This window comes from Cryptomeria japonica, chromosome 8 (genome assembly GCF_030272615.1).
Source record: "Cryptomeria japonica chromosome 8, Sugi_1.0, whole genome shotgun sequence".
Lineage (NCBI taxonomy): Eukaryota > Viridiplantae > Streptophyta > Pinopsida > Cupressales > Cupressaceae > Cryptomeria > Cryptomeria japonica.
In genome coordinates, this window is record NC_081412.1 from 643,401,473 (window position 1) to 643,427,433 (window position 25,961).

Below are 25,961 nucleotides of genomic sequence, written 5' to 3' on the forward strand. Positions count from 1 at the left end.
CATTATTGTTGAAGGGGACTCATTGGTGGTTTTTAACATTGTCTCCTCAAGACAAACTTCATCTTGGAAGCTAAGGTATAGATTAGATATGGTTTTGGATAAGCTCACATCTTTTCAATCCTTCGAAATCAAACACCGTTTTCAAGAAGCAAACATGTTAGCAGATTTTTTGGCAAACAAAGCTATTGATAACCCTATTTTGCAGCAGGAAGTAGATGTGAGTCATCTCTTACATCTTATTTAATTTTGATTTGTTGGGGAAGGATGATTTTATTTATCAAATTATATATGTATGGCTTTTATTCTCACTCTTTCCCCTCATAAGTTTTCAGTGGAGGTCCCTCCTTTTCTGGGATATGGACTTCAGTATTGCCATTTAACTTTGTCAAGTTCACGTTAGACATTGGGACTACAACAATACATATCGTCCTGTTTAATTTGTGTTTGGTGACATTCTTGGTTCCTCCAATCCTCTTATTCAGATGCTATGGATGTTTTATTTTTTGAGGCTTCATATCACATTCATTTCTATATTGTTTGATTTTTGTGACTCTTGGGTGTGAACTAGACTCTGTAAATCTTCTTTCTTAATTAATAAATTTCGTGGCTTTGCCACTTTTATCGAAAAAAAATAAATATTATTTATTATAATTTAATATTATATATAAGTGGAATATAATTAGATAATATTATACTATATTTTATTATTTCAAATACAATCCCATTTCTCAAAACCAAAATTAAAATCAAATTACAATTTACATACAACTTTAACCTACAATGCATATATTTCTAAGTTTCACTTATAATTTAATGACTATTTTTATTTTTAAAATCTTATATATTTATCTTATTATATCTATTACTCTATTAAAAAATCAAATTACTATTTACATATAACTTTAACCTACAATGTATATATTTCTAAGTTTCACTTATTATAGTACAATGACTATTGTACTGATTCAATACCAAAAAAAGGCAATAGTTGTAAGGACATTTCAAATATATTGTAATCATAAAAAATGACTATTGGGCATTTACTATTATTTTTAATTTTTAAATATTTTACCATTAGACATCATAACAATATTTTTTGCATGCCAAAACAAGAAAAGACAAAGATTTGCTCATTTATAATAACAAATAATCAATTTACAAAGACACTCTAATGAGGAATCACTTAATCATTGATAACTAATTCAATATAAAGTTAGATGAAAAGTAAACATCTCTAATAATTTAATCATTATTATAATTTTTATCTTCAAAAACAAATATTCAATTTAAAACAATGTTTATTATAAAGTTACTTGCTCAATAATAATTATGAAAAAGTCACACAATCAAATTCAGAAACAACTAAGATATAAACATGAATTGTGAAAATCTGATAATATTAAACTATAAATGTTTTACGACAATACAAAGCAAATACTTTTACTCTTATATATTCTTAAAAACAAATACAAATAAATATAAATACATAAATATTTTATGATGTTGTACCTTCAAATTATATATAATGAAAGAGTAAAGAGAGTGTATGAAACAAAAATCCACTTTTGTTTTGTTCAGCAGCTTGTCTGATAACTTTCTCTGTGACTATGCAGGTACTATAATGTGCTGTTTGTAATTCTTTTACTTCATTCCAATTAAAAAAAACACCCTTTTTTCACCAATAAAACCAATAGGGAAGTAAAGAGATATTCCTCATGGGATACCGGACATTTGATTTAGAATTGCCACGTTGAGTCTCAGCATATTCTTTATCCTCTCTTTCAGTTTTATTTTAAATTGATAACGCCCTTTGCTTCTGGAGCACTCATTTCTCAGTTCTTTAAATTTCAAAATGAATACGCAAATATATATTGTCAATTTCTCTACATTCGGTGAATTTAATGAGATTTGAGGTGTTAAAAGGGATGTGATATGAATTGTATATGATGGGTACTCTTTATTCAGCCGGAGCGATAACAAGATCATTGGGCCTTTTCCATATTAATAACTCTCTTGATGCCAAACGGCTGTACAGCAATAATCCTTCTGCCATTGCACGCCCTAAGTGTAATGCAATACACAAAGGACCCACATCTTCTATTCAAAGAATATCTCCGTACTCTGGTCTGAAATGCTTGTTTTCAGGAAAACAGAGAGTAGCTCTGAAACATGTTTGTTTGAATTCTTCGATGACTTTGAAGTCTTCTCCAGGTCCTCCGGATGATTTTATGGTCAAAGAAAGTCACCAGCCACGCAGGATAGCCCTGTTTGTAGAGCCATCTCCATTCGCGTAAGAGATTTTTTTTTATAAATTAATTTTTTCTGCCTGTAAAGTTTGAATTATGAAATGTCTGCAACACGATTTCTCTTTGGTTTTTTCAATTACAGTATCTGTTGACCTCATGGTGAATTGGATATGGACAAGTTCGGTAACATATCTATTAGATCTAAATTCACGGATATTGATTAGACCTTTAAATCCAGTATTGAAGGAAACTTAAAACAGTATTCGTTGTAGCACTTATAATCTCGTACTTCAAATATGGCTCTCGTCAAAATTAAGCTTGAAAACCTTCCAGATTTGAAAGTAATTTCCATAGAACGGGAAAGCCAATTAGCGGGAATCTAAGAGAAAGCACTCTGAACAAATGGTATATATGGTACAGTTTAGTTACTTGTATATTTTTATGCTGAGCTCTTAACTTTCACCGACTTTGATTGCCTCTGTGAGTGCATTCTCAAATCATTGAGCAAGAGCGAGCCAGTCTTATAGTATATTTATTTTCTTTAAAGGCTGAAACATTTTCTCTTACACAATGGATTAAAACTGCTTTTAGCCCTAAGTTGTAGCAAAATTTGTAAATGTAACTGGTTTCGCCTAGGAAGAAACTGTAGTCTGTTGGTGGTAAATCATTGGGCATATCTGATGGCCAGCATTTCTTCTTTGAGACTTTATATGACTATTCAATCTGCCCTCTGCTCAGGCTGGATATGTTTCTCCCTTTTGCCGTGTTGTCTATTATCTAGTTCAGTGCATTTGAGTATGCAGAAACAATCATGTGGGGTTTGTGCTTATGCCTTTTTGTTCTTTATCTGGGTATATAGGGTTTCCTTGAGAGTTTTAACATATTCTTATCTTGGTCTGTATCAATTTGCTGTTCATAAGTATCCAGCGAGCAGGTCTGGATCTAATTGATAACTATTGATGTTTAAATTCAAACCCAGAATGTATGGTAAGTGATAACACTAATTAGCAAAGTACATAATTAAGTTACCAGAAATGAGGAGTGGAAAGCAACGAGATATTAAAAATAGGGTTCATAAGTTTTGATGTCTTAATAATTGGCAACCCTCTAGATCCAGGGGCCAAGGCCCTCGATGGCATGGAAACCTAAGGACACCTTCTCTAAAGAAGATTTTTTTTTTAACTTTTAGTACACAACTTTGTAGATACAAGAAATAAGAAATGAGATGTGATGGCAAAGATGTGAGGATTGGGGTTGAAAGATTTCAAGGATTTAGGAGTATTGGTGTCGAAAGATCTGAGGGTTGCTATAAAACCCTAAAAAATAAAAAACAAAAAGATTTTAGGGAAATAGGAGCATTGACCTTTATGGTACACTCATTTTTCATAATTTTACAACTTCTAAGCTATGTTACCGGTTTGGCCCCCTAGACCTGCTTGCTCAAGTTTGATTTAGTCTAGATACAAGTGTGGTTTGGTGTGTAGGGGGAATCATCCAGGGTTTTGCAACTGCCTTGTGGATTTTTCTAGGACAAACCCGGGGAAACTTGGCTGACTTTGACACTAGCTAGTTCTACTGCAATGAACCCATTGCTTTTTTGAGTTTTTTATTTGTTTTTCTAATTTGACATTTGACTTTGACTATATTATTGAAAATACCTCCCTAAACTTAAAAAATGGATTCCAAGACATTTTAAAGGCAAAAACAAAGTGATTTCCTCTATTGTGAATGCAAAACAAAAATATCTTTCATCCTTGCTGAACTTTCATTTTTGCTTGCCATTTGGTGCAGGTCAAGATCTAGGGGCTCTTTCGAGCCACTGAATTAGGGAGCAAAATAAAATTTACAAGCAACACTCGGAAAATCTTTTATTAACTTGCAACTAAAACATTACAGTATTACAGCAGGACTATCAGATGTTCATTACATAGCAATTTAGCAAACATGCATCGCTTTTTACATGTCCTGGCAATAAGCTTACAATCATAGAGACTTGACTCAGGTAGTTTACTTAGTATTCTCCTTGAAATATCCTTCAATCTGCAATCACTCTCTAACTTCTCTTTAATTTACTCTTGCAGAGGAAGTCTAAAAAAACCTCCTCCAAAAGAGCTCAAGATCCTTATTTATAGCTTACAAATAGAGTAATGGCAATTTCCCCATGATATGACACGTGACAAGGCTTCATTGACCCTTAGGATCCACAGAATGCTCTTTTTGGTCCAATCATACAAGCATCAACAATTTTGAACACAATCAAACTGTGCAAATGTCATAAAAAAAAGGAATTTAGGGGGATTTGTAACATTGTATTGACCATTAAACTCATAAGAGAGTGCAACCAATTCCTTCATAGGTCTAATTAAGTAGGAGGGACAACTAAGATCAGTTCTACCCTACTTCTGATTCCCATTCTCATTATCAGAGATAAAAATCCTTTATGGCAACTATGTTGATTCTCGTGTCATATATTGCACTTCATTCATCTTGTGCAATGATCATTCAGGTTGGAATCAAAAAAGCTAAAACTAGGAGGGATACTTCCTTGGGGTGACAACTTATCTAAGGAATTTTTTCTTACCATTATAATATTGAAAGTGGCTAGAAATTATGTTAGCTTATCTAAAGTATTAATAATCCTCTGTTTTGGATGTATATCAGCCCTTTTATTGCTGCTGTAACACGTTTGGTGCATTGATGATGAATAGCATTTATTCATGTAACGGTTATTGTGTTAGTTCGCATGAGAGCTGTTCTCCATTACATAATGGCCTTTTTTTGCCGAAACACAATATGTTCACTAATGAATGACAAATTAGGTCTTTGTTCCATTGTGATATCATAGGATATGATGTGTAATAACTCCACGCCCTGTTGTTTTTAGACTGATTCTGAAATTTCAAGACAATGATGATCGGCTGCTGGGATTTTAGTGATGATCATGATTCTCGGAGCCTATAAATCTAGATAAAGAGCCATGCAAAATTAGAAGGGAACTCCAGTATAGTTTCATTTGAGTAAGTTGAGCTGCTTTTGTTCCATGTTGCAGCTCACTTGATAATATGTATTTTTTCACCATGTTGTAGAAGATTAAAATCTAAATGTGGGATCTCTCGTCTGCTCTGATGCTTATGCACTCATGCCTTAAACAAAAAGCAAATTATTTAATTATGTTTCAGTTGGGCCCATGAAACATAAATTGCCCTTTTTTCACTAGTTAAGTGCAGGAAGTTGAGTTCCTGCAAAAATTCAATGTTTACCCAGTACAAGAATGATTTTTTTAATTCTCATCTATTAATACGACAAGGTTAATCATGGTTTATAGGATGGTGTTATTTAGGTTAGGTATTGTTGATGTGTTTTTCATGACACCTCAAACACAAAATAAAATACTAAGTATTCTATCCTCTCTTGAACAAGGAAACCTCAAATGCTAAGCTTCGTGATCAAACAAGGTGACCCCAAGGTTTACAATGTAAACAATCGACTTTAAATTGTGGATAGACCTAGTGATTTGATGTGATAATGCTGGTAATCACAAAGGGACTTACGTTTTTGCAAAACAGCTGGAACTTGGAAACTAACTTTACTTCTACCAAACAAAGATCAAAGGAAGAGGGATAGAGAATCTAATCTAATTTAGAGCTACAAACAATGATGATAATGAATGATGCTCAAATAGACAAACTCCTCAAAGCAAGCTTTGCTTCACCATGATAACAACAACCACGCAAAACTGATACGATCTCCAAAGGTAATAAATGATTTTCATATTGCAAACATCCATTCGAATACCCAATGGTAGCGCAATCCAAATGAACATCCACAATTGAACTTTTGCAACAATGAGATTCCGATTGGGGATGACCCTTTGGTGAAATGGTGGGGCTTCTTGCCTGTAGTGCTTACAACCTAGGTTCAAACCCCGCGGGTTCATCTCTACCGTGTTAACAATGGATCATGTTTGTCCTTGGGGAGAACCTTGGAGAAATGGTGGGGCTTCTTTCCTATAGAGCCTACATCCTTGGTTCAAACCATACAATTTATTAATTTAGAGATTTGAAATGATCAGGAGTGGGAGCAGGAGTGGGAGCGAGAGTGGGAGTGGGCATGGTCCAGGGGCTAGGGTTTCTGTCGAGGCTGAAGATGCAGAGGAGGCGGACGAGGAGGAAGATTGTGGTTTGGGGACTGAGGAGGGTGTGGCTTGGACTCTCTCAGTTCTATTGTAGGCTTTGTTCGAGGAGGGTGTCTTCTCTTGGTCGTTTGCCCTTTTGCTTTGTTTGGGTGCCTTTGTTTTGGCTCGAGACTTCTTGAGGGCGCTGAGATGGAGCCGTGTTGGTGTTGCGAGTTTCTTTTGTTTTTTCTTTTCTCCGTGTCCTGATCCGTGTGATCCGGTGCAGGGTTCTAGGCCAATGTTTCCATCCCAACTGTGGTTTTGTTCTAATCATGGGCATGAGTGATGGGAGAGTTTGGGATTCGGGTGGAGATGCCGATGTCTTTGCAGCTCCAGTTGGCGTTTCTGATGTCTGGCTTTCCTGTGAACTTGTGGGCTTCTCTCTCCCCTTGGGATTTCATTGGTTGGTGATCCTTTGCTCAAGGATATGGCTTTGGTGTTGCAGGAGGTTTTTTCCCATGATCTTTGCTTCCGATGACCTCTATTTTTTGTGCTGGCCCTCTTTTCTCATTTTTTGGGGGGTCCTCTTGAGGGATGTCAGTCCTGCTTCCTTTCTAAAGGAGTGTGGACTGTGTACCTTACTGTCTCTATTTTTCTCAAGAGGATCTTTGTGGGGGATATGGATTTCATCTTTCTTTTCCTCTCAGCATATTATGTAGAGGTGAATCGCTCTTCTATTGAGGGGAAGAGTGGTTGGTTGGGTGAAGTTGGATAGAGTCTTTTGGGGGTCTTTGTTACTTTGCTTTTTGAGGCCGGTTGTCTGTTGCTTTCATCTCCAGGCTATTGGGTCTCTATCACTTTTCTCCTATGGAGGTGGAGACTTTGGTGGAGCTTGTTTGCCTGGAGTTTGACTGAATTTTGTCTCTTTTTCTGCTTAAGGTTTTGGGAGCCTCTCTAAAACCCAATAGTCCAACAAATTGGTGTGTTCTTGCTCCTTTGCTACTAGATTTGGTGTGGATGAACGAAGCCTGGCTTTTTCAGATGGAGGTTTGTGTCTTTTCAACTCCTATTGAGGTGGGCCCTCATCTTATTGAGGTGGAGAGGAGCTGTGTTGGAAGGGTGCTGATTTTGAGATAGATTGTCTTGGCTGGTTTTAACTTGATGGTTTTAACTTTTAGGAGCCATTTCAAAACCCAACTTGAAGGTTTGGGGAGCCTTTCAAAACTCCCTGGTTCCAGATTACTCCTTAATGCTTCTATTCCTAGATTTGGATGTTATGAAGTTGGGATCTTTGTTTGCTAATGTTCAGGTTATGGGTGCCTGGAAAAACCCTTGGTATTTGTTGAAGGTTAAGGGAGCCTTGATAAAACCCTTGGACTTACTTGATTAGTCATCTTTTGGTTTTGTCTAAGTATGGCTTTGGCCTACTTTTCCTTTCAGTTGGTTCTTCAATGATGTATCTTAGGTGATTAGGCTGAGGTTGGGCTGCTGATTTTCTATGTTTTATCTTCTAGCAGCGTTTTTCTGTGGGTTTCGGATCCTTGTAAAATCTGAGGGTTTCAAGTCCCTTTAAAACCTGTTGTAAGGGGTTTCGGGTCCCCTCAAAACCTATTTGTTCCTTAATCAAAACAATGAGATTCGGGCTAGCCATGCACTGGAATTTGCAATCAACAAATTAGTAATTGCAAATGGTATAAACACCAAGGAATTCATTACATCACATTTCTCCATCAAAACCAATGAACTTCAATTAAATTTGAGTAGTAGAAAGAAACCATGCAAAATGTAAAAACAAGACACAAAGATCCACCATATCTTCAATGAAACTTATGTCTTGATTTCAACATAGTCTTGGCAACAATTTCTTCTCCTCCTACTCTAATCTATTTTACTATATTACTTCCTAATTATGAACTTCTATTAGGAGTGGAAATTTAAGTGCATTGAAATGGAAATCTTCGTCCTGAAATGGAATTGTGAATGGAAATTCACTAAATAGAGGAAATCTTTGAGTGATAATTCATCTTGGAGAGGAATTTAAGTTACATTCCATGATCTAAAAGTGGATTTCCTCACATTTTTCCAAACTTCACCTTCCCTGACAACTCCCTTGACAATATGGACAACATTTCTTGTATTTGACGATTTTGACAACATTTTGCAATATAGACAAGGATTTCCACATTCCAATTCCAGATTTCCATACTCCAAACATGGATTTCCAAATAATAATCATGGCAATTCCGGATCATGAAAGAGAATTCAACTTATGTAAGGATTTAAAGGAAACCTTGACTTAGAGGTGGAGGCAGATTTCCTAAAGGAATTCCACCTCAAACATGGATTTTGTCCTTAAGATTAAATCCTTTGAAAATTTCCTCATTCCACATCTCAACCTAGGAATTCCTGACTTAATTTACCCATTCCTAACTGACAAGACATCACCTTTCTAAGAGCTAGGAGATGAAACTACCACCAAGCTATGGAAGAGTAACTAACCTAAGCGAAACACCTATGCCAACGAGCAAAAAGTGGGGGTCCCCATTTGTAATGGGGCGATGTGTGAAAACGTCACAAGAAGTATGAGGTGGAATATTCATGCATGCTGATTAAGTCAGCATATCATTGGTAATTGAGAGTTTTCTTATTCACTGTAATACAAGTTGATTCTTACCATAATTACTCACATAAGTTCTTCTTGTGTGGCACATGCATCACATTATGAAAGTTCTAGTTGCCTTTTTTGAGTTGGGCTTTTACTTCTAAATGTCCATGGCATATTAGCAAAAATCTTTCGCTTTGAATAAATTGGCAAACCAAAAGATAAATATTTTTCAGTTAATTGGGGATTTATTTGGTTAAAAAATGGGTTAGGGTTAGTGTGGGGGTAAAAAAATTTAAATTGCCAAATATATCAGAAAAAACTAGAAACCTTCTTTTTTGACCAAAAATTGTAATATGTAGGGGAAAAAATTGAAAAATTGCAAATTGTTAATTTATAAATTGTATTTTACTGATAAATGCTTTGTTTTTTACCGGTTTATTAAAAATCAATAAAAATGTGATTTTTTAAAATATAAAATTGGTCAGACAACCATGTTGCAATTTATTGCAATAAATACACAATTTTGTAACTATAGATTTCATGGATTTGTTATGCTTACACATTAGACCCAATGTCTAGCATGCATATTCGGTTCAATTTGCTAATATAAATGAAGTTTGGGGAATTCAAATGAATGGGATACTTCTTTGCAGTCTGTGTTACACAAATCATGCAATTGTGGATACGAGTTTGCAAACAAACACAGTTATGACCAAAACCATCATTTATACACTAATGGCCAATTGCTTTATAGGAATTAGCTATACTTCATGATCACCGTAGGATGAAAGATGGAATTCAGAAGTGATCATTTTGTTGGTTTTCTTATTAAATTGGTCCCAAGTTTGCAGTTTCTACTTTATTTTCCAAGAAGATTAGACATGTCATTACTTTTTCATTTTAATATGTCAATTATTCTTTCTCTTTAATTCATTAGATTTCGAAATTCCAGACAGAAATATTGCATATTTATTTCCCTCAAAAGGGATAAATGAAATTAATGAAAAACCAAACAAGAGCATTAAAAGAGAGAATATATTGTGCAAAAAGATCATAGAGATATTGTACAAGGTGCAACTTATATATACATAAAATACCAAATTCCATGCACTATGTAATCTTTGCAGCCTTCAAAAATATTGTGCAAAAAGATAATAAAGATATTGAAGATATATATTTCAATCATGTAATTTTTTATCCGCAAGCTCTAATTTTGCCAATGTGTTTTGTTTTTCTTCTATGTGAAATGAAGATCATTGGTAATAATTATGAATGGATTGGGTTGCAGATACATTTCAGGTTATAAAAATCGCTTTCAAAATTTTATCAAATATCTACGAGAAATGGGTGATGAGGTATTTCAATATTAATACATTACTCAATTTTTATTGTTGTCTTTTTCCAAAGAAAAATTTTCAGCTAGTTGATTTTATTTAATCTAAAAAATGCGTATATAGTGGAGTGTCATCTTCAATATGTTTTATTATTTGTATAATGTATTCATAGGTACTTTTATAGCTGAGGAATAATGTCTGACTTAATATGTCTGCCAGGTTATTGTTGTGACAACTCATAAGGGAGTACCTCAGGAATTCTACGGGGCAAAAGTCATAGGATCATGGAGGTTTTTTTTCAATTCTCCTTTCCCATTTCCCCCCACCCATTTGTGGACATGTATATGTGTACTAATTATTTCTTGTCAAATAATAAGCATGAAAAAGTGGGAGTATTTTAAGGAATTAAGTTTTGACTCGATGCTCTCTACAATTTTTCTTGAGCTTGCCAAATCATATTTCTTCTCACTAGAAAGATTTTCCAAATTCCGAACATATATAGTTCTTTAACCTATTTTCATTTGTTAACTAGTTGAGCATGCATGAGGATAACAACATTTTGCAGAAGTGATATCTTATGGCCCATGACAATCATGGTAAGAAGAAGCAGGCCATAGTGTGGAATATTTCTAATATTTTAGATTTGGCAATTCCACAAAATATAACTTACTAGGGGAAGTCAGATTCTCTGTCATATGCATTGGCTATATCAAGCTTGATAAATGGGTCTTTTTCTTCTTTGTTTCTCCATGGTTCTTGAGAGGAAAACATTATCAACAAACCATCTTAATAAACCACCTATTTTGCAGAGATCAACTAAGAAAGGATGGGTTTCGGTCTAACTTGTATCTTATATTGTGAACAGAAACTGGTGTAATCTTTCCAGAATGGCTGAATTTTTCTCATTAAGATTGAGAGCTCGCAAATTAAAAATTTACTGAACGGTCAATTATTTTATAATTTTGGTACACAGCTTTAGAGAGGCTTAACTCTATAAATTTTCAAGTGACCTTTAAAAAGCTAATCTAGAAGTCTTTTTGTCTGGAGACTTCCCTTTCTTGAGGGAGATCAATACATTGTGATAGTTCTTTCGAGGGGATTGGAGCAATTTGTATCTTTGTAACAAGTGATGGAATGACATAAGCATATAAGATTTGAGCTTTTCTTCAGGAGTGTATTTTTCCTTATCAAGTAGATTTTTGAAGAAATATACAGAGTAGCTTTTGAATTCATCTACCTAGATCCCACTTCTACCTTTGACATTCTGTTGGTAAACAGATTTGTTGCTTTTAGAAACTTTCTTGAAAAACTTTGTTTTGCCCTGTAATTAGCAACAAAGCGTTCACAACAGTTGAAGAATCACAAAAACAAAAGAATGGTAATTCTTCTCTGCGTTTGAGAGGGGCAGCTCCCTCGTATAATGGGGGTATTTGGATTTTTCGAAAATTTAAAGAACGAACAATAAAGAAAGATTGAACGCCATATAAGGTATGAATCTAGATTAAAATAAATCCCATATAATCAAGTTTGAGATACCACAACTTGAAATAAACTTCTTCACATTCAATGTTAAAGGGAAAGCATTAGGTAATCATCAATCAAACACAAGAACATTGATAATAACCCATGAGAATAAGTTGAACACACATCCAAATTGATCTCTATTGCTTAATTGCTTGAATAATACTATCCAAGTCTCTTATACAAAGCTTGTGAAAAAGTGGAATCCCCTTTACATTGAATAATAATGAGATATATATAGGTGAAGTGGTAACCACCTGAGGTAACTACCCTAACCACCTTTATAACTACTTTATAACTTCCTCAACTACTTGAAATAACTTCCTCAACTTTGGGAGAAATAACTACTTAGAATAACTACCCAAAATGAGAACTTAGGATAACTACCTCATATGAAAAGAGCCAAGATTATCCTTTATTACAATATAGAAATAGAGATGAGAGAAAGGAAACTCGATCATGAGAGTTATTTACAAAGAAAGACAAAAACATGATGCGAGTAACACAACAAAAATGAAGACTACAAAATGCAACTCTGCACTTATTCTAAGCTAACTCCTTGCATTGCTGATGAGGCTGTTGCTTCTGTAGGCACTTTAGGTTGTCCAGGTCCTTTGTCTCTGAAGATTCTGAAAAGTCGAATGGCCGAAGTGACAGATTTTCCTTTGGGAATTAGGATGTTAGCTATCCTCATTTTCCATGTCTTCAAGTTTCTATGAATGCCACTTAGTTCTGTCACCATGCTGAGTGTCTGAGGCATAGAAGTTCTCAAGGAATAGTAAATATCAATCAACCTTTCGATGGTATTTTCACTGAAGTTTGTCTTGTTAAAAAGCTGCTGATCTACCATGTTCTGGAAGCTATTCTGTAACACCTGCAAATCTTCCATCAATGTCACATCTGGGAGAAGAGTAGTGAGTTGTCCTTGGAGTTTGGTACACACTTGATCACATGAAAGCATGAGCTTTTCTAACTCTGATGAAACTTGATCTATGATCACTAGTTTCTAGTTAATGCTTTCTATCCATATCTCTGGATAATCTTTTTCATTACTAGGCAAGATTTTCTCGGTTGCAAGGGTGTCCATTCCAATTTCTATCATTTGTTTAAAATCATTCACAATTTCTTTCCAGGCTGCCTCCTCTTTCTTGACATTCCTCAAGTCTTTCTCAATAGTATTTTTCTTTATTAAGGCCTCATCATGGATAGATTTTGCTTGGACTAGGAATTCACATGCGAGAGTTTTGACCTTTTCTACCCATCCTTCAGTTACCTTTCCATAGGCTTGGTACTTTTGAAGATTATCCATAACATTCTTTTCAATTACTCCTTCTAGTGTAAACATAATTGGCTGGCGATCTACACTTAGTGGCATAGTGGAGGTATCAACTACGGATCTCAAGTAAGAAGACAAAGTGTGCACTTGTTGTTTCAATTGATCCTTGGATTGCTTATCCTTTTCACTTCTCTCCACCATTCTGGCTGCCATCACATTAAAGTTCTGAATATCAGACTCATGAGAAGAAGGTCCCATATCAATCTTTGTCATAACAAAGTCCGCAGAGGTGGCCTCATTTGTATCCTTCTCAGATATGGGTTGAGCAATCTCTAAGCACATATTCCTTGAATTTGGATCAGTCTTTATTCTTGAGGATACTTTGAGTTTCTTCGGTTTTTTAGCTCTTTCAAAAAGATCAAATATGCTACTAAATTTAGGTACCACTAGCTTTTCTACCCTCCTCTTCTTCAATAGACTTTGTTCTAACCATGGGAATGAAGAATTTTCTGTGGACTCTTGGATGTTTTCCTGTCTTGCTACCAGTGTTGTAGTCACCTCTCTGATTTCTTCAAATTGATCGCTTGGATTGCTTGGAAATGATGAATCCATGACTAAAGTATTTTGTTGTGCTTCTTGTCGTAGGGATTCAATAGGAACTGAGGGAGATATGGAATGCATTCCATCATCAAATCTTGTGTCATCTAGAATTTCCACTGGAACTTGATCCTTTACTTGACTTGCAATAGAATTTTCTTCTATGTCTTTTGCTCTGGATTTCTTCTTCTTTTGTCGGGGTTCATCACCACATGTGTTTTGAAGATTGTTCCTCCTTGGAGGGTCTTCATCTTCATCACTTCCTTGAGTATTCTGGTAAGAAGGAGTATCCCTAGCTGGAGTATGGGAAGAATGTAGCGACGTAGAGCTCTCAAGCTGACTTCCTTTCTTTCTTGGAGTTTCCTTTGTTGGTCTGGTAGCAGTCATTTGAGTAATCTTCTTCTTAATCCAGGCTTCAGAATTCTTGATTACAAAACTTGTTCTTTCTCTGACATCTCTCATTTCCGGATCTGCCCAATTCAAACTGGGAAGTGGCTAGGACTGGACTTGCTCAAAATAGATAGGATCAATCAAATCAGATCCATCATCTTCAATGCCTTCTATGGTCCAATCCATCTTGAAATCTTTCATTTGCTTCAAAGTTAACCTGGTCCAATCTCTTTTTCTAACCTCGAACTCGTCTTCGCAATCCTCCCAAAAGTCTTCGAGATTAGGAAAATGAAAATAGCCAGGGCCTAACTTTAAGCTGCTCTTGACATAATCCTTACTATCAAAAGGAAACCTCATCTGATATGGATACAAGTTGACCTTGGATAAAGCTTTTTCTGTCTCATCTGCTCTTGAACTTGACTCACATCTATAGTGCTCGAGACAAATGGGAAAGGCTACCCCTCTATTCTTTCTATCTCTGCATTTCTTTTGAACTGAAACCAATTGCCGACAAAGCTCAACTAAAATGAGCTTATCATCAACATATCTGGGTAGCTTGTGTGGATAACCTTCAAATCCTCCTACTCGAAGATAGGTAAATCTCGGAAACTGGATGAAGAAACTTCCATATTTCTTTATCAATTTAGCGGCTTCCTTTGATATTCTGGTGGCAATGTCTCCTTGTAATAACCTTACTGCCCACATTATGAAAGCATCATTCACCCGCCTGAAATATACACAAAGCTTTACTCAAGTTGCAATTGCTTGTAATAATGGTAAACTTGAGTTTCTTGATTCAGGACACCATTAGTACTCAACTCTGGCCATGACCTCAAATTAGCAATAGCATATATCAAGTAAGAGATCATATGGAAACGTTGACTTGTTTTGAAGTGCACTAACTGGTCATGTATGCAGTTGCTGATGAGATGACCCCAGTCAATGAATTGCTTACCGGCAGAGATGACTGTTATGAAGAGATACATCCACATTTCAAACTCAGTGGAGTCAGGACTTCCTGTCACTCTATGGAGTAACAAAATCAAGTAACAAATCTCTTTGATGAAAAGAGAACGATGGAGTGTTTTTGGAAGCTGAGACTGTCCTCCCCGTGGCGCAACCATCCATTCTTTAGCCAGATTGTTGAGGCATTTGCTTCTATTGTCGCTGAAGTATTTATAAGCTTTTTGCTTATCGATGTGAGTGAACTTTTCCTTATATGGCAAACGAAGAATAATAGCTATTGAAATTCCGTCTAGTTTGGCCATTAAGGATCCGTCTGTAGCTCTTATCTCTCTTGCATCGGGATTATATCTTTTTGAGCATTCTAGTACCAAATCTGCACATTGAATTGATATGGGAAAACATGCTGCTTCAATCAAGCCACTTCCCGCCACTCTACAAGACAATTTTGATCTGTCACCTTCCATGAAGAACCTTTTGATCTCCTGCAAATTTATGTGCCCAATCTTGGTATCATGAACCTCTGGAATCATGGTGGTGATCATCGGAGCGTACTTGTACTCCTGAGCCTTGTACTTCATGATGGTATTTTCGCAGACCCTTTTTATTGAAGTCCTCTATGTCAATGTTACTGAAACTTTGAGACTTTGAAGATTTGCGACTGACTTGATTAAGTGACTATGTCTCGCCCATAAGTAAGATCTACCCACTGTCTTTATCATGGATGATCCATTTGTTCCTCCTTGAATGGCTGCTCATAGAATTTGATATTACTTTATTGGCCTTTAAGTGATCATCATAATGATTCTTAGCTGGCATCTGATATTAATCTGCTCATGATTATCTTGACAATCAATGACACAATGTTACCTTCTTGAAACTGAGGTTTGTGATCTCTGTCACTTCTTTGAATGGAAAAATGACTTTTCCTTTGGTGTTTTGGGGCTGATTATGACAAAGACTCGGACCATTATCTTCTCACTGTTTATTGAACTGTGCATTAGATCTATTGGGGTTGTTGTGATAGCTGTGACCATGCCTGATAGATTCTCTGCTCATTGATGATTTCTATCAACCATTCATGTTGTCAATGTCTTCAGTATTGTGAATCAATTGTCCAATAGCTTGGACTGCACTACTTGAGATGTAATGTATGCACTGTCTCAGATCTTTAGATTTGTTAGCACCGTTCTTTATGACTAAGGTTTACCTTTATTCATCATTCAAAACTTCATACCTCTGTTCACTGACCTAAGGCTGATATCTCCTGTAGATATGCTACTCACTGTTTTGACAGGTCTATGGTTGGCTTCTATTTGAAATCTTTGGCACTGTATTTACTTTGTTTCTCATTGTATTGGACTAAACCATTGTGTCTTGTTTTTTTTCTGTCTAAGCCTCTTAACGCACTGTCATAAAGCTTTCATATCTTCATGCAGGAGTGAGGATGCTAAGGAAGGTGGCGTAGTGCTATTCTCAGCTATCCATGAGATAGTATCCTTTCTGGGAAACCTTGGAACATCTGATGACTCTATTCCTTGCTGTGAAGTTCTTGCATATCATCGATAACCTGCAGAAAACATCGATAACCTGCAGAAAACACCTCGAAATGCAATATTTCATCTTTAAAATTTGCAAGTGTGAGTAGCGTTAAGGGGCACGATAGCATGCAGGTCGACCAGAGCATTTGTAACTGTGATATCTGATATACATCTTCCTCCCATCGATGGTTTGGTGGATGTTTACAACCTATTCCATGTTTGCAGAGCCTGGCGCTATGTTTGCAATTCCATTCACTTGGAAATGAATACCTCTACACCCGCGTGAAAGGAGCCATCCGGCTATCAGGCATTTAAACATTTCTTATTCAACATCTGCGAGTGGTCTTCAACTTGTGAGTGGAGTCTAGAGAGCACGATAGCAGGCATATTTATCGGCATGCAAAACAAACGGTGAAGGTTGTTATAAAACCGATTTTGCTATCCTTCACAAGCTACGTGGTGTATTCAATCCGCCAGGTGGACGTTCAAGGAGGCGGCGATATCTTTCAAAACACTTTCATATCGCCGCTGAAAACTAAGAAGTTGCAGTGTATCGACATCTTGCTCATGTTGGCTAACTCACCGGAAGCATGAAACCGTTGCATAACTTTGAGTTTTCTCATATTGTGCGTAAGAACGTATTGATAACTTGATGATTTTTACCAACTTGATGATAATTTCTCATTCGCAACTCGAAGTTGTTGTTCATTGGTCCCTTTAACCATTTTACCATGTTGCCACTAACACTTGGTCAACCGCCAGCTTAGACCGTTGATGATCATTGTTTACTTTAAACTCTTTGAAAATGCCAATAACAATCCTAGACAATACAATATTATCATTCATTTATTGGCGATTCGAGGGATCATTTAACTTGGAGTTTAGAAGTCAACATATTATTTTGAATCATATCCTTTACTTTGAAAACGTTCATAGGATTACAAATACAAATACAAAGAGTTTCTCGATTTTCTCAAAAACATGATTTGCAACCCTTCACCATCATGATGTGAAGTACAATTATAACTTTTAAAGCTTGGGCGAACTTTGAGAATTCACATATAGTCCCCTTTTTTTTTACGAATACATCCAAATATATGACGAACCATTCACACTAAAACGACCCGTTATTACATGGAAACGAAGAAGAATTATAGTTGTCAAATTTACAATTAGGATCAACACATTCAAATCTGAAATTATTGTTCAATTTCTACAAGATGTCTAGTTTTGGAAGGATTTGTAGTTTGTTGCCTGGATTTCAGTCACCAATATCTCTTTCCATCTACAGATCTTTCAAAGACTCTCTAGCAGGCAAATTCTATGGAAAAAGAATCATCTGTCATTACCCTTTGTAACAATTCTTCCTAGAGGTCATCTAACTGCAGTTCTGTAGATGTCTTTCCCCTTTCTCAGTCAAGACTTTTAGTTTCTCTTTCACATTAATGATTTTTCCTTCAAGATCTTGTATTGCATTGTTGGAAGAGGGAATTTCTGATGACCAGCTTGGCAGAAATAACTTGCTTTAACAACTAGATCATGTTACAAATTTCATTTTAGTATCCCTGCTGGAAAATATGTATAATTGGCCAGGAGTCTTGACTTCGATACAGAGGGGACCTGTTAATCAAAAACCAAATCCCCAGTTAGAAAGGATCAAGACAATGAAGCTGCTAATTTTTTATTTTTATTTTTAAACTCCTTGTGAGTAAACAGAAGGAATTAAATCTAACCAATAAACTATTCACTTACAGATTCTCCTTGTTCTCCCTGTATGGGTCTTTATTACAAGTTCCTGCCCATTTTCCAAATTAATAACCTAAGTCACCAGGTTCGAATTTGAAGTTCGACAACTTTGAAATTCGAATGAAGTTCGATGAGGGAAAAATTCGAAATGTATAAAATTCAAATTAAATTCGCCATATGTAATTTTTAAATTGTTTTAATAAATATATGTAATATATCTATAAAAATGCCTAAATAGTTTAACATTGATAAATAGATTTGAAATCGTTACAAAAAGATGACATATTTATAAAATATAAACCATAGGAAACATATGTTAGGGCACGAACGGCGGCAAAAACGGCAGGCAAACTTCTCCTGCAGGCTGCGACTATCATGGGTCTGCGACTACTTCTCCTGCAGGCCGCAACCCACGACAGACTGAAGATGTGTCTAAAAAATATTAACAGAAGAAAAAGGCCAAAAATTTAAAAAAAAAAAAAAAATTCGAATTTCAATGATTTTTTTTTTTTTTTTTGAAGTTCGGCGAATTTCAAACTTCAAGGATGAAATTCGGCCGAATCTGGTTACTTAGTTAATAACCATTGAATAAGCCAGTTTAAAATTGCCTGTAATTAGGTTCATAGATAGCTACTTAGAATCAGGTTCCATTGAATTTGAGAACAAGATCATTTAAGAAAGAAATTTAGGTCAAACTTTTGTGATGTGAAAAGTTGGACCAACAACTCTGACTGCAAAGGTCATTGTTTAACAAAATTGCGCCTTATCTATGCTACACAATAAAGAGAATTAGAATCCCAAAGAATAGCTCCACAACTTGATTGGCCGAAACCTTTACTTCATCACAAGAAGACTAATGAAAAAGTTTACTTTAAACTCGAACCTGCCAGAGTGCATAACTGGCTAAATTTGGGGCATACCTAATATGCACGTGCACCTGGCATGTGGGTGTGCTTGCAAAATGCATCCAGATGAGCACTTAAGGTACATCAGATAGATTCTATCACACCCTAGAATCCCTGGTGCATTCGCCTATAATTGTACACTCATCCTCTTCAAAAAATGCATTAATATATAGAAAAAACGTATTGTAGGAATATAAATGTGAAAAGAGAGATACTTGATTTCAGTTTTGCATCATGATATCATGTTTAAAATTTCAGGTTTCAAGTTTGGTGTTTTAGTTGAAATGGTTACCCAAATTATCAATGTATCCGTGCTATCACTTTGCACATCTCTATGCCTTGCATACCCAAGTTTTGGGGGTCTGCATTTGGTATTGTGTACTAACACCCTGCATCTACTTGCATCTGTGCACTCCTGTAACCTTCTTAAACCTTACAAATGCAACTGGAACTTAATTTATTTCTCTGGATACAAACTAAATTGGATTTTCTATATCTATTAGTATTTCCTGTTTAAATGTTCTAGTCTGACTGTAAAAATATGTACTTTGTCTATTCCAAGTGTAAAATTTGTTTGACTGACAAGTTTGGGTTGCACATTATTGCATAAGTTCGCTTCAAGTTTGTTCGAGTACTAACTGTTGTCTCTATGTTTTCTTTATCCTCCCTTTCCCTTTCAATACTAGCAAGAAGTGCCAAGAACCATTCCAGAATTTTGGTAATTTGTTTGGCATCTTCATTTTCTTTAACATTTTTAGGAGGCTCTTTAAGTTCCTTTGATCTATTCAAAGAATTTTGGTGTCATCAGTTTTAGGAATATCTTGTGGACATTGTTTTTTATTTCTAATCAAATACCCATTGCAAGCTCTTTCTCCAATAAAATCTTCAGATCTCTCTTTCAATTTTCTAGCCTAGATGGAACCTTGTTTTCTGTTTTTTTTGTGTGTGGCTTGAGCAGCATTTGAAACCTTTCTGATTAAGAAACAATTTGTCTTCTAACAGTCATGAAAAGATGAACATATTTGTAGTAAATGATGCATAAATCAAGTCTGCTATAGGGAGGCTTTTGTCCATACTTATCTTGACGTAAGTTCCTGCCCATGCAGCCAAATCTCTCTTTGATTAATTGTTCAAACTTCAGAGTCAACTTATAGATTCTATTTCTATCCGTTATTTCTTAGGGTCTTTTCAATCCACATTTTGCAGAGAGAGGGAAGGTAAATTAATGTATATTAGGATATCAGGATGAATTTTCTTTGGTTGAGCTTCAAAGGCCACAGATTCATGTAAAGCCACTGTCTCCTGTAATCTGGAGCCTTTCTGCAATAGAGTGAAACGTGGAAACAAAGAATTTTCCATATATGGCTGCAACTTAAACAAGAGTATGAAACAGTGACATCAAGATTTGTTAATTGCCGATTCAAATATTTTTAGTGAGTGCTACAGAATATCACTTATAAACCATATCTTGATTTGGAAAGGTCTCTACTCAAGTTGCCACCTAATATTCTTGTAATGTACCCCTTTTGATTGCTCACTAAGCTGTTAGGAAGTTAACAGGGAGTGGGATTTGACTTTTTCGTTGTTGGCAGTTAGTGGTGGTCAGCCTTCAGTTAGGAGCAGAATTAATCAATGGGTTGTGCGTTTACTTAAATAAGTCACTGTACTTGTGGTTTCAGTTAACATCAGAGAATGAAGGGAGTGATGAGCAGTTAGTTGTCAGTTAGCTGCTTCATTTTAGTCGTTAACTCCTTTGATTGTGGATCTGGCCGGAAGAGGGATCTTTTTGAAATCATTAAAAAAATAAAAAATTCTTGTGAAGCATGCAGCAGCAGTATTCTTCAGTACCTGGAATGAAACCCACAGGCACAACCAGTAGGTTCGCGGGATGATACCCTTTAGCAACCAGCATCATACAGTCATAAAGCAGTAGCAGTAGTAAAAGCAAGATGTGGAGCTGCCAACGGTATGCTGGGAGAATGGGAATCTTCGTCAGCAGCCATTATCGGCAGGTTTCAGCCGAAATATATCTAGGCGTCCAAGATTCAACCAACACCAGCTTCATCCTAGGAACCAATCTGTATGCTGGGATGTCCAGTAACTTATGTGAATGATTCATTTGTACAGACTGATAGTTGTTAAAAGAATAAATAAAAGTTCTGTTGTTTTCCTTTCCTGTATTAGTTTTGTATTGTACTTAGGAATATTTCAGCTAGATAGGAATATTTCAGCTCTACTTCCAGTCTCAGATATCATACTACTTTCTGATAGTTATTTTCTCTGCATTTGAAGGCTCGTGTAATTTACAGTTTACTTGGTTAATTCATACATTTCATAAAAATTGTAATATTATCCTAGTTTAGAAGACTAGCGGCTGCATTCTTTGAGAATACCTGCAGTTGAAGGATGCTGTTCCTCAATGTCTGCCACAGTTGCAGGTCAATATTCAAATTTTGAAATTCAAAAGCCTGCTTAGTTGGATAGGATTAGATCACCATAGTCTTAATCAAAATCTCGCAAACCTTTTTCAGGTAGTTTTCTGAGCTATCTTTACTTACTCTGGAGTAAAGCAATAGCATGCTTTTTTTGTGTTTTGATTTGGGTATCAAAATTTATAATGGGTGTTTAGTGCTCATGGTTGCATATAAAAATATATGTGGTTCTTGATTTTGTTTTAGATTTGTTAGCTCTAGAAGCTGCTCATTTTACTAGATTTGCAATAAAAAAATTTAGAAGGCAAACTTGTACAAGTTTTCTTTGAGATGTACTAACTTAAACTAAACATACATGATTTTTTCACCTGCTCTACAGTAGTGCTTTACTTAACAAATTGACATACATCTCCATTCTTTTACCCTTTCATAGGTTCCACTATCTATGTCATGTTATCAATCTTTCTTTTCTTTTTACTTTTTACTTTTAGGATATTTTATTGAGAGCTATTGATATATCTCTAGGGATCATCGAACTTGCTTACAATGCCAATTGCATTATGTTTGTATTTGACTCTGATGATATTTAAACCTATTTTTTGTGTGCAGTTTTCCTTGTCCTTGGTATTCAAAAGTTCCTCTATCCTTGGCATTGAGCCCCCGAATTATTTGTGAAATTGCAAAATTTAAACCTGACATTATACATTGTACATCTCCAGGAATTATGGTGAGCATTATCTACTGTAATATGATATCAACTACTTGGTACTTAATGTCTTTGGGTACATTCATATTCAAAAACTGATCATTTTAGTTGTTTTCAGGTGTTTGGTGCCCTTATAATTGCAAAGCTGTTGTGTGTTCCTCTCGTTATGTCTTATCATACTCATGTTCCAATGTAAGTTCTTTCATCACTTTTTTGCTTTTGCATTGTTTTCTTTTTTTTTTTGGAAAATTTTCAGAAAATGAAACAAGTTTGATGAACTTTAGCAGTCAAGCTTTCCAATTTTGGATGGTACTTTCCTTGTGCTATATATTTTCAGTTGTTCTTAATGGAAAAAAATGAGTAGAACTAAACTGGAACTTGATTTGCAATATGTATAATATAATCAGACTTTAAAGATTTCTGCAATTTATAAACTTAAAAATTTAATTCTTGAACCAATTCTGCATAGCTGTAGATGTTATGGTGACTATGGTGCATGATGCCTCTCTGACAAATATGTATCTTGATGGTGATAAATTATCATATTGATAAAGTGACAAATGTAGAAAGCCTGAATTCATTCCTCTCAACGGTTCATTTGTCATGATTTGCAAATGCATTTCAACAGTGTTGAGTTGAGCCATTTTTGAGGGCATCTCTCAATCTAATTTGTTAATCTTTGAGCATTTGATTCTTAACATTGACTGAAATTTCGATTCAAAGAAAAATTAGAGTCTGTTAATATTTCTTCCCGTTTGTGGTTATTGAATTAGTTATAAAAATAGTGGAGACAGTTTTTGGGTGACTTTTTATAGGTATTTATTTGCTGGATTTAACATTTGTTTTAACTTTTAAATACATTTTGGATAAGCCTGCTCTTACAACCATATGGTATGTAATTTAGAGTATGCCATTCTGGCAAGCTTGCAGGTGAAAAAGGCTTGTAAATATTCCTCCACTATTAGAAAAGTTATATATATTCAAAGCTTTGGATTTAGAAGTTGATGGGAATTTGTGCCCATCCAAATAGTAGTTTGGTCCATTCAGTAGGCCTTCTGCAGGCCTATTTTCCATGTAAGGTGGGATTGATGTTGCAAGGCAATAAGGTAACAAAATCTCCCACTAGGAAAAAGCTAAGTTGTTGAATCGTGGGGTTTTTTGGGTGATTTCGGGTATGAAAGGTACCAGAATTGGATTCTGAAATGAATCTTTTGTGGGTACATCTAGGGTTTGCGTTTTTAGATGCCAAAATGTTTTTGAATTGTTTCTGAAATGTTTAGTAATTCTAGTTTGATCTCTTTGATATTCTTAAGACCTACAGTGCTGATTAGTGAACTCAGAACTTATCTATCATGAGATTCTAGTTTGATCTTTTTGATATTGAAAACTAAATTTAAATTAGTATGTTATGTTTCAAAATTTGAAATTTGTAATGGTTTTGTTTAGCATATGTATTGGTATATGACATTCTAAACTTAATTCTATTTTTTAGCTACATATATGTGTGTGTGTGTGTGTATGTGCAATAAACGTACCTGTTGGTGTACGTTTTATCATATACCAAACATTAGAATAAAATATCCAAGGATACTCTATCCTCTCCTGAACAAAATCACTACTTGTGCCAAGATTGCGAGAAAGACCACAAGGCGACTCCAAGGTCTATATGTGCGAACGGGTGACTTTATGTTGGATAGCTTCCTTGGTAATGTATGCTGAAATACAAGGGGGACTTACTCTTGAACAAATATCATTCACAAGCTAGGGCTTAGATGAATATTACAATGAATGCTTTCTCTCTTTTTTTTTGTGTTTTCAGATTTGAACTTCAAAAAAAGGATAAGAAGGATGAGGGTTTAGAAGTTCCAAGCTACTCCTATGAATGCAAGAGATGGTAAAGACTGGGTGAAACCAATAACAGTACTTTGTTTCGCCACGCTAGGACAACTACGCAAAGCAAGTGCAATCTTCTAAGGGTGTGCTCAAGATTTTCACACTTGAATAATACCATCAATCGAACAATATTTACTCAAAGCAAAATTTAAGCATCCACATTATAAGCTCAAGCTAACTTTACACATTGAACGAAAATCATCCATCCAAAGAAAGTATGAGCAAGATTTCACCAATCCAAACTATCAAATCTTTTGTTCATCTAACAACTTTGAAAGCAAATCTATTTTAATCAAATCTATTCTATTGTTGAAGAAAGATATGCAACTTGCAACCACTTAATCACAATAAGATTTCAAAGTAAACACTTGCAAATGAACTTTTAGTATTCAAGTAGCTCGAAGCAACAATTTCATAATTCTCTCCATAACAACAATGAAATGAGAGAATGAGAGTTTATATAGAGCTTGTGAAAACAAATGAAAGGTCTAGATTAATCTAAGATCAACAGCTAAGATTAAGACAACACAACCCTAGAAAGAGTTTCCAAAAATAAAACTAGAGACAAATGTATGTTGGACAAGTGGCGTGATTAGCCATCTCCTAGGAAGGCACATTCTTATCCTCATGAGCAACATTATGTTCAATGAATTTGGACATAGTTGAGCCGACCTCTTCCATGGTGACAAGTGGCAACATATTGATCTTGTATTCCCACCTGTCCAAGTCATCTGCACAAGTGGCAAAAGCAATTTCTCACTCCAGCTCCTGTTTTTGGAAGGCATCTCAAATGGATAAGAATTCTGATGCCTTGGTTAGATTCTTCTTCAGGACTAGTCCTGTGACGGTGAAGAAAATCTCTTGAGTTCTGACTTTGAGGTTTTCCACTTGCATATCACTTTCAAGCAAATCAGCAGTTACAAGGAGAATTTTGTTTTTTATCTCTTTAATCTGCTCCTCGGGCTTGACACTTTTAGCCTTTACTTTTTCCAGGACTTCGCTGCGTGCAACTAATGCCCAATGCCATGCATTAAAATCATAGGCAACCCCTACTGCAATTATCTCCTTATCAATCAATTCCTACTTGTGCATGCCTTTCAGCACTCTAAGGCACGGGATAATCCTGTCTTGAATGTCTTGGAGATCAACCCATGCTTCTGCCATATTCGCAATTCTAGAAAGCAAGAAGGAAGTCTGCCCATATGTTAGCATTAATTTGCCTACGAACATGGCTGCCTCCTCCCTATTGCTTGCCATCCATTCTTTGGCTAGAGTGTGAACGGGTACCACTGCATTTCCAATCTAGGCCAGGATCGGTAGAGTGTGAATAGGTACCACTGCATTTCCAATCTAGCACCTTCAACTGCCTGTGCTGTGGGGCAAGACTAAAGCATATTTCCTATGAAAAATGGAAAGGAAATAGTCGCCTTCTGCTTGGATCTTTCAAAGTTCTGATATGTTTCTAGCTGCCTAAGGACTTCAAGAAAGACCATTTTGTTGGTGGGATAAATCGAAAGCCGATAAGGACATCCAGTGAACCCTTGGATTCTTATGTATGTGAATCTAGGAAACTGGATAAACCAGGATACATATTTGCTTATTACACTTTTGGCCTCCGGAGTTAGCCTTTGATGGGTTCCTCCTTGTAATGTTCTAGTGATATACATTAAAAATGCATCATTTACCCACCTG

At 35.6% G+C, this 25,961-nt stretch overlaps 1 protein-coding gene across 2 annotated transcripts in view; it reads left to right on the forward strand.

Moving 5' to 3' along the window:
* Positions 1–1,523: 1,523 nt before the first annotated feature.
* LOC131067726 (sulfoquinovosyl transferase SQD2) overlaps positions 1,524–25,961 on the forward strand; it is a 31,540-nt gene continuing 7,102 nt past the window's right edge. The window contains exons 1-6 of one of the 2 annotated variants that reach the window (XM_058002846.2): positions 1,524–1,613; positions 2,212–2,290; positions 10,254–10,320; positions 10,519–10,589; positions 22,280–22,397; positions 22,495–22,568. In XM_058002846.2, coding sequence (XP_057858829.2) covers positions 1,547–1,613; positions 2,212–2,290; positions 10,254–10,320; positions 10,519–10,589; positions 22,280–22,397; positions 22,495–22,568 — 476 coding nt within the window. In that variant the 5' untranslated portion in view covers positions 1,524–1,546. Of the gene's footprint in view, positions 1,614–1,721; positions 2,291–10,253; positions 10,321–10,518; positions 10,590–22,279; positions 22,398–22,494; positions 22,569–25,961 lie in introns of those variants that run through there. The other variant, XM_058002845.2, reaches the window with a different exon arrangement.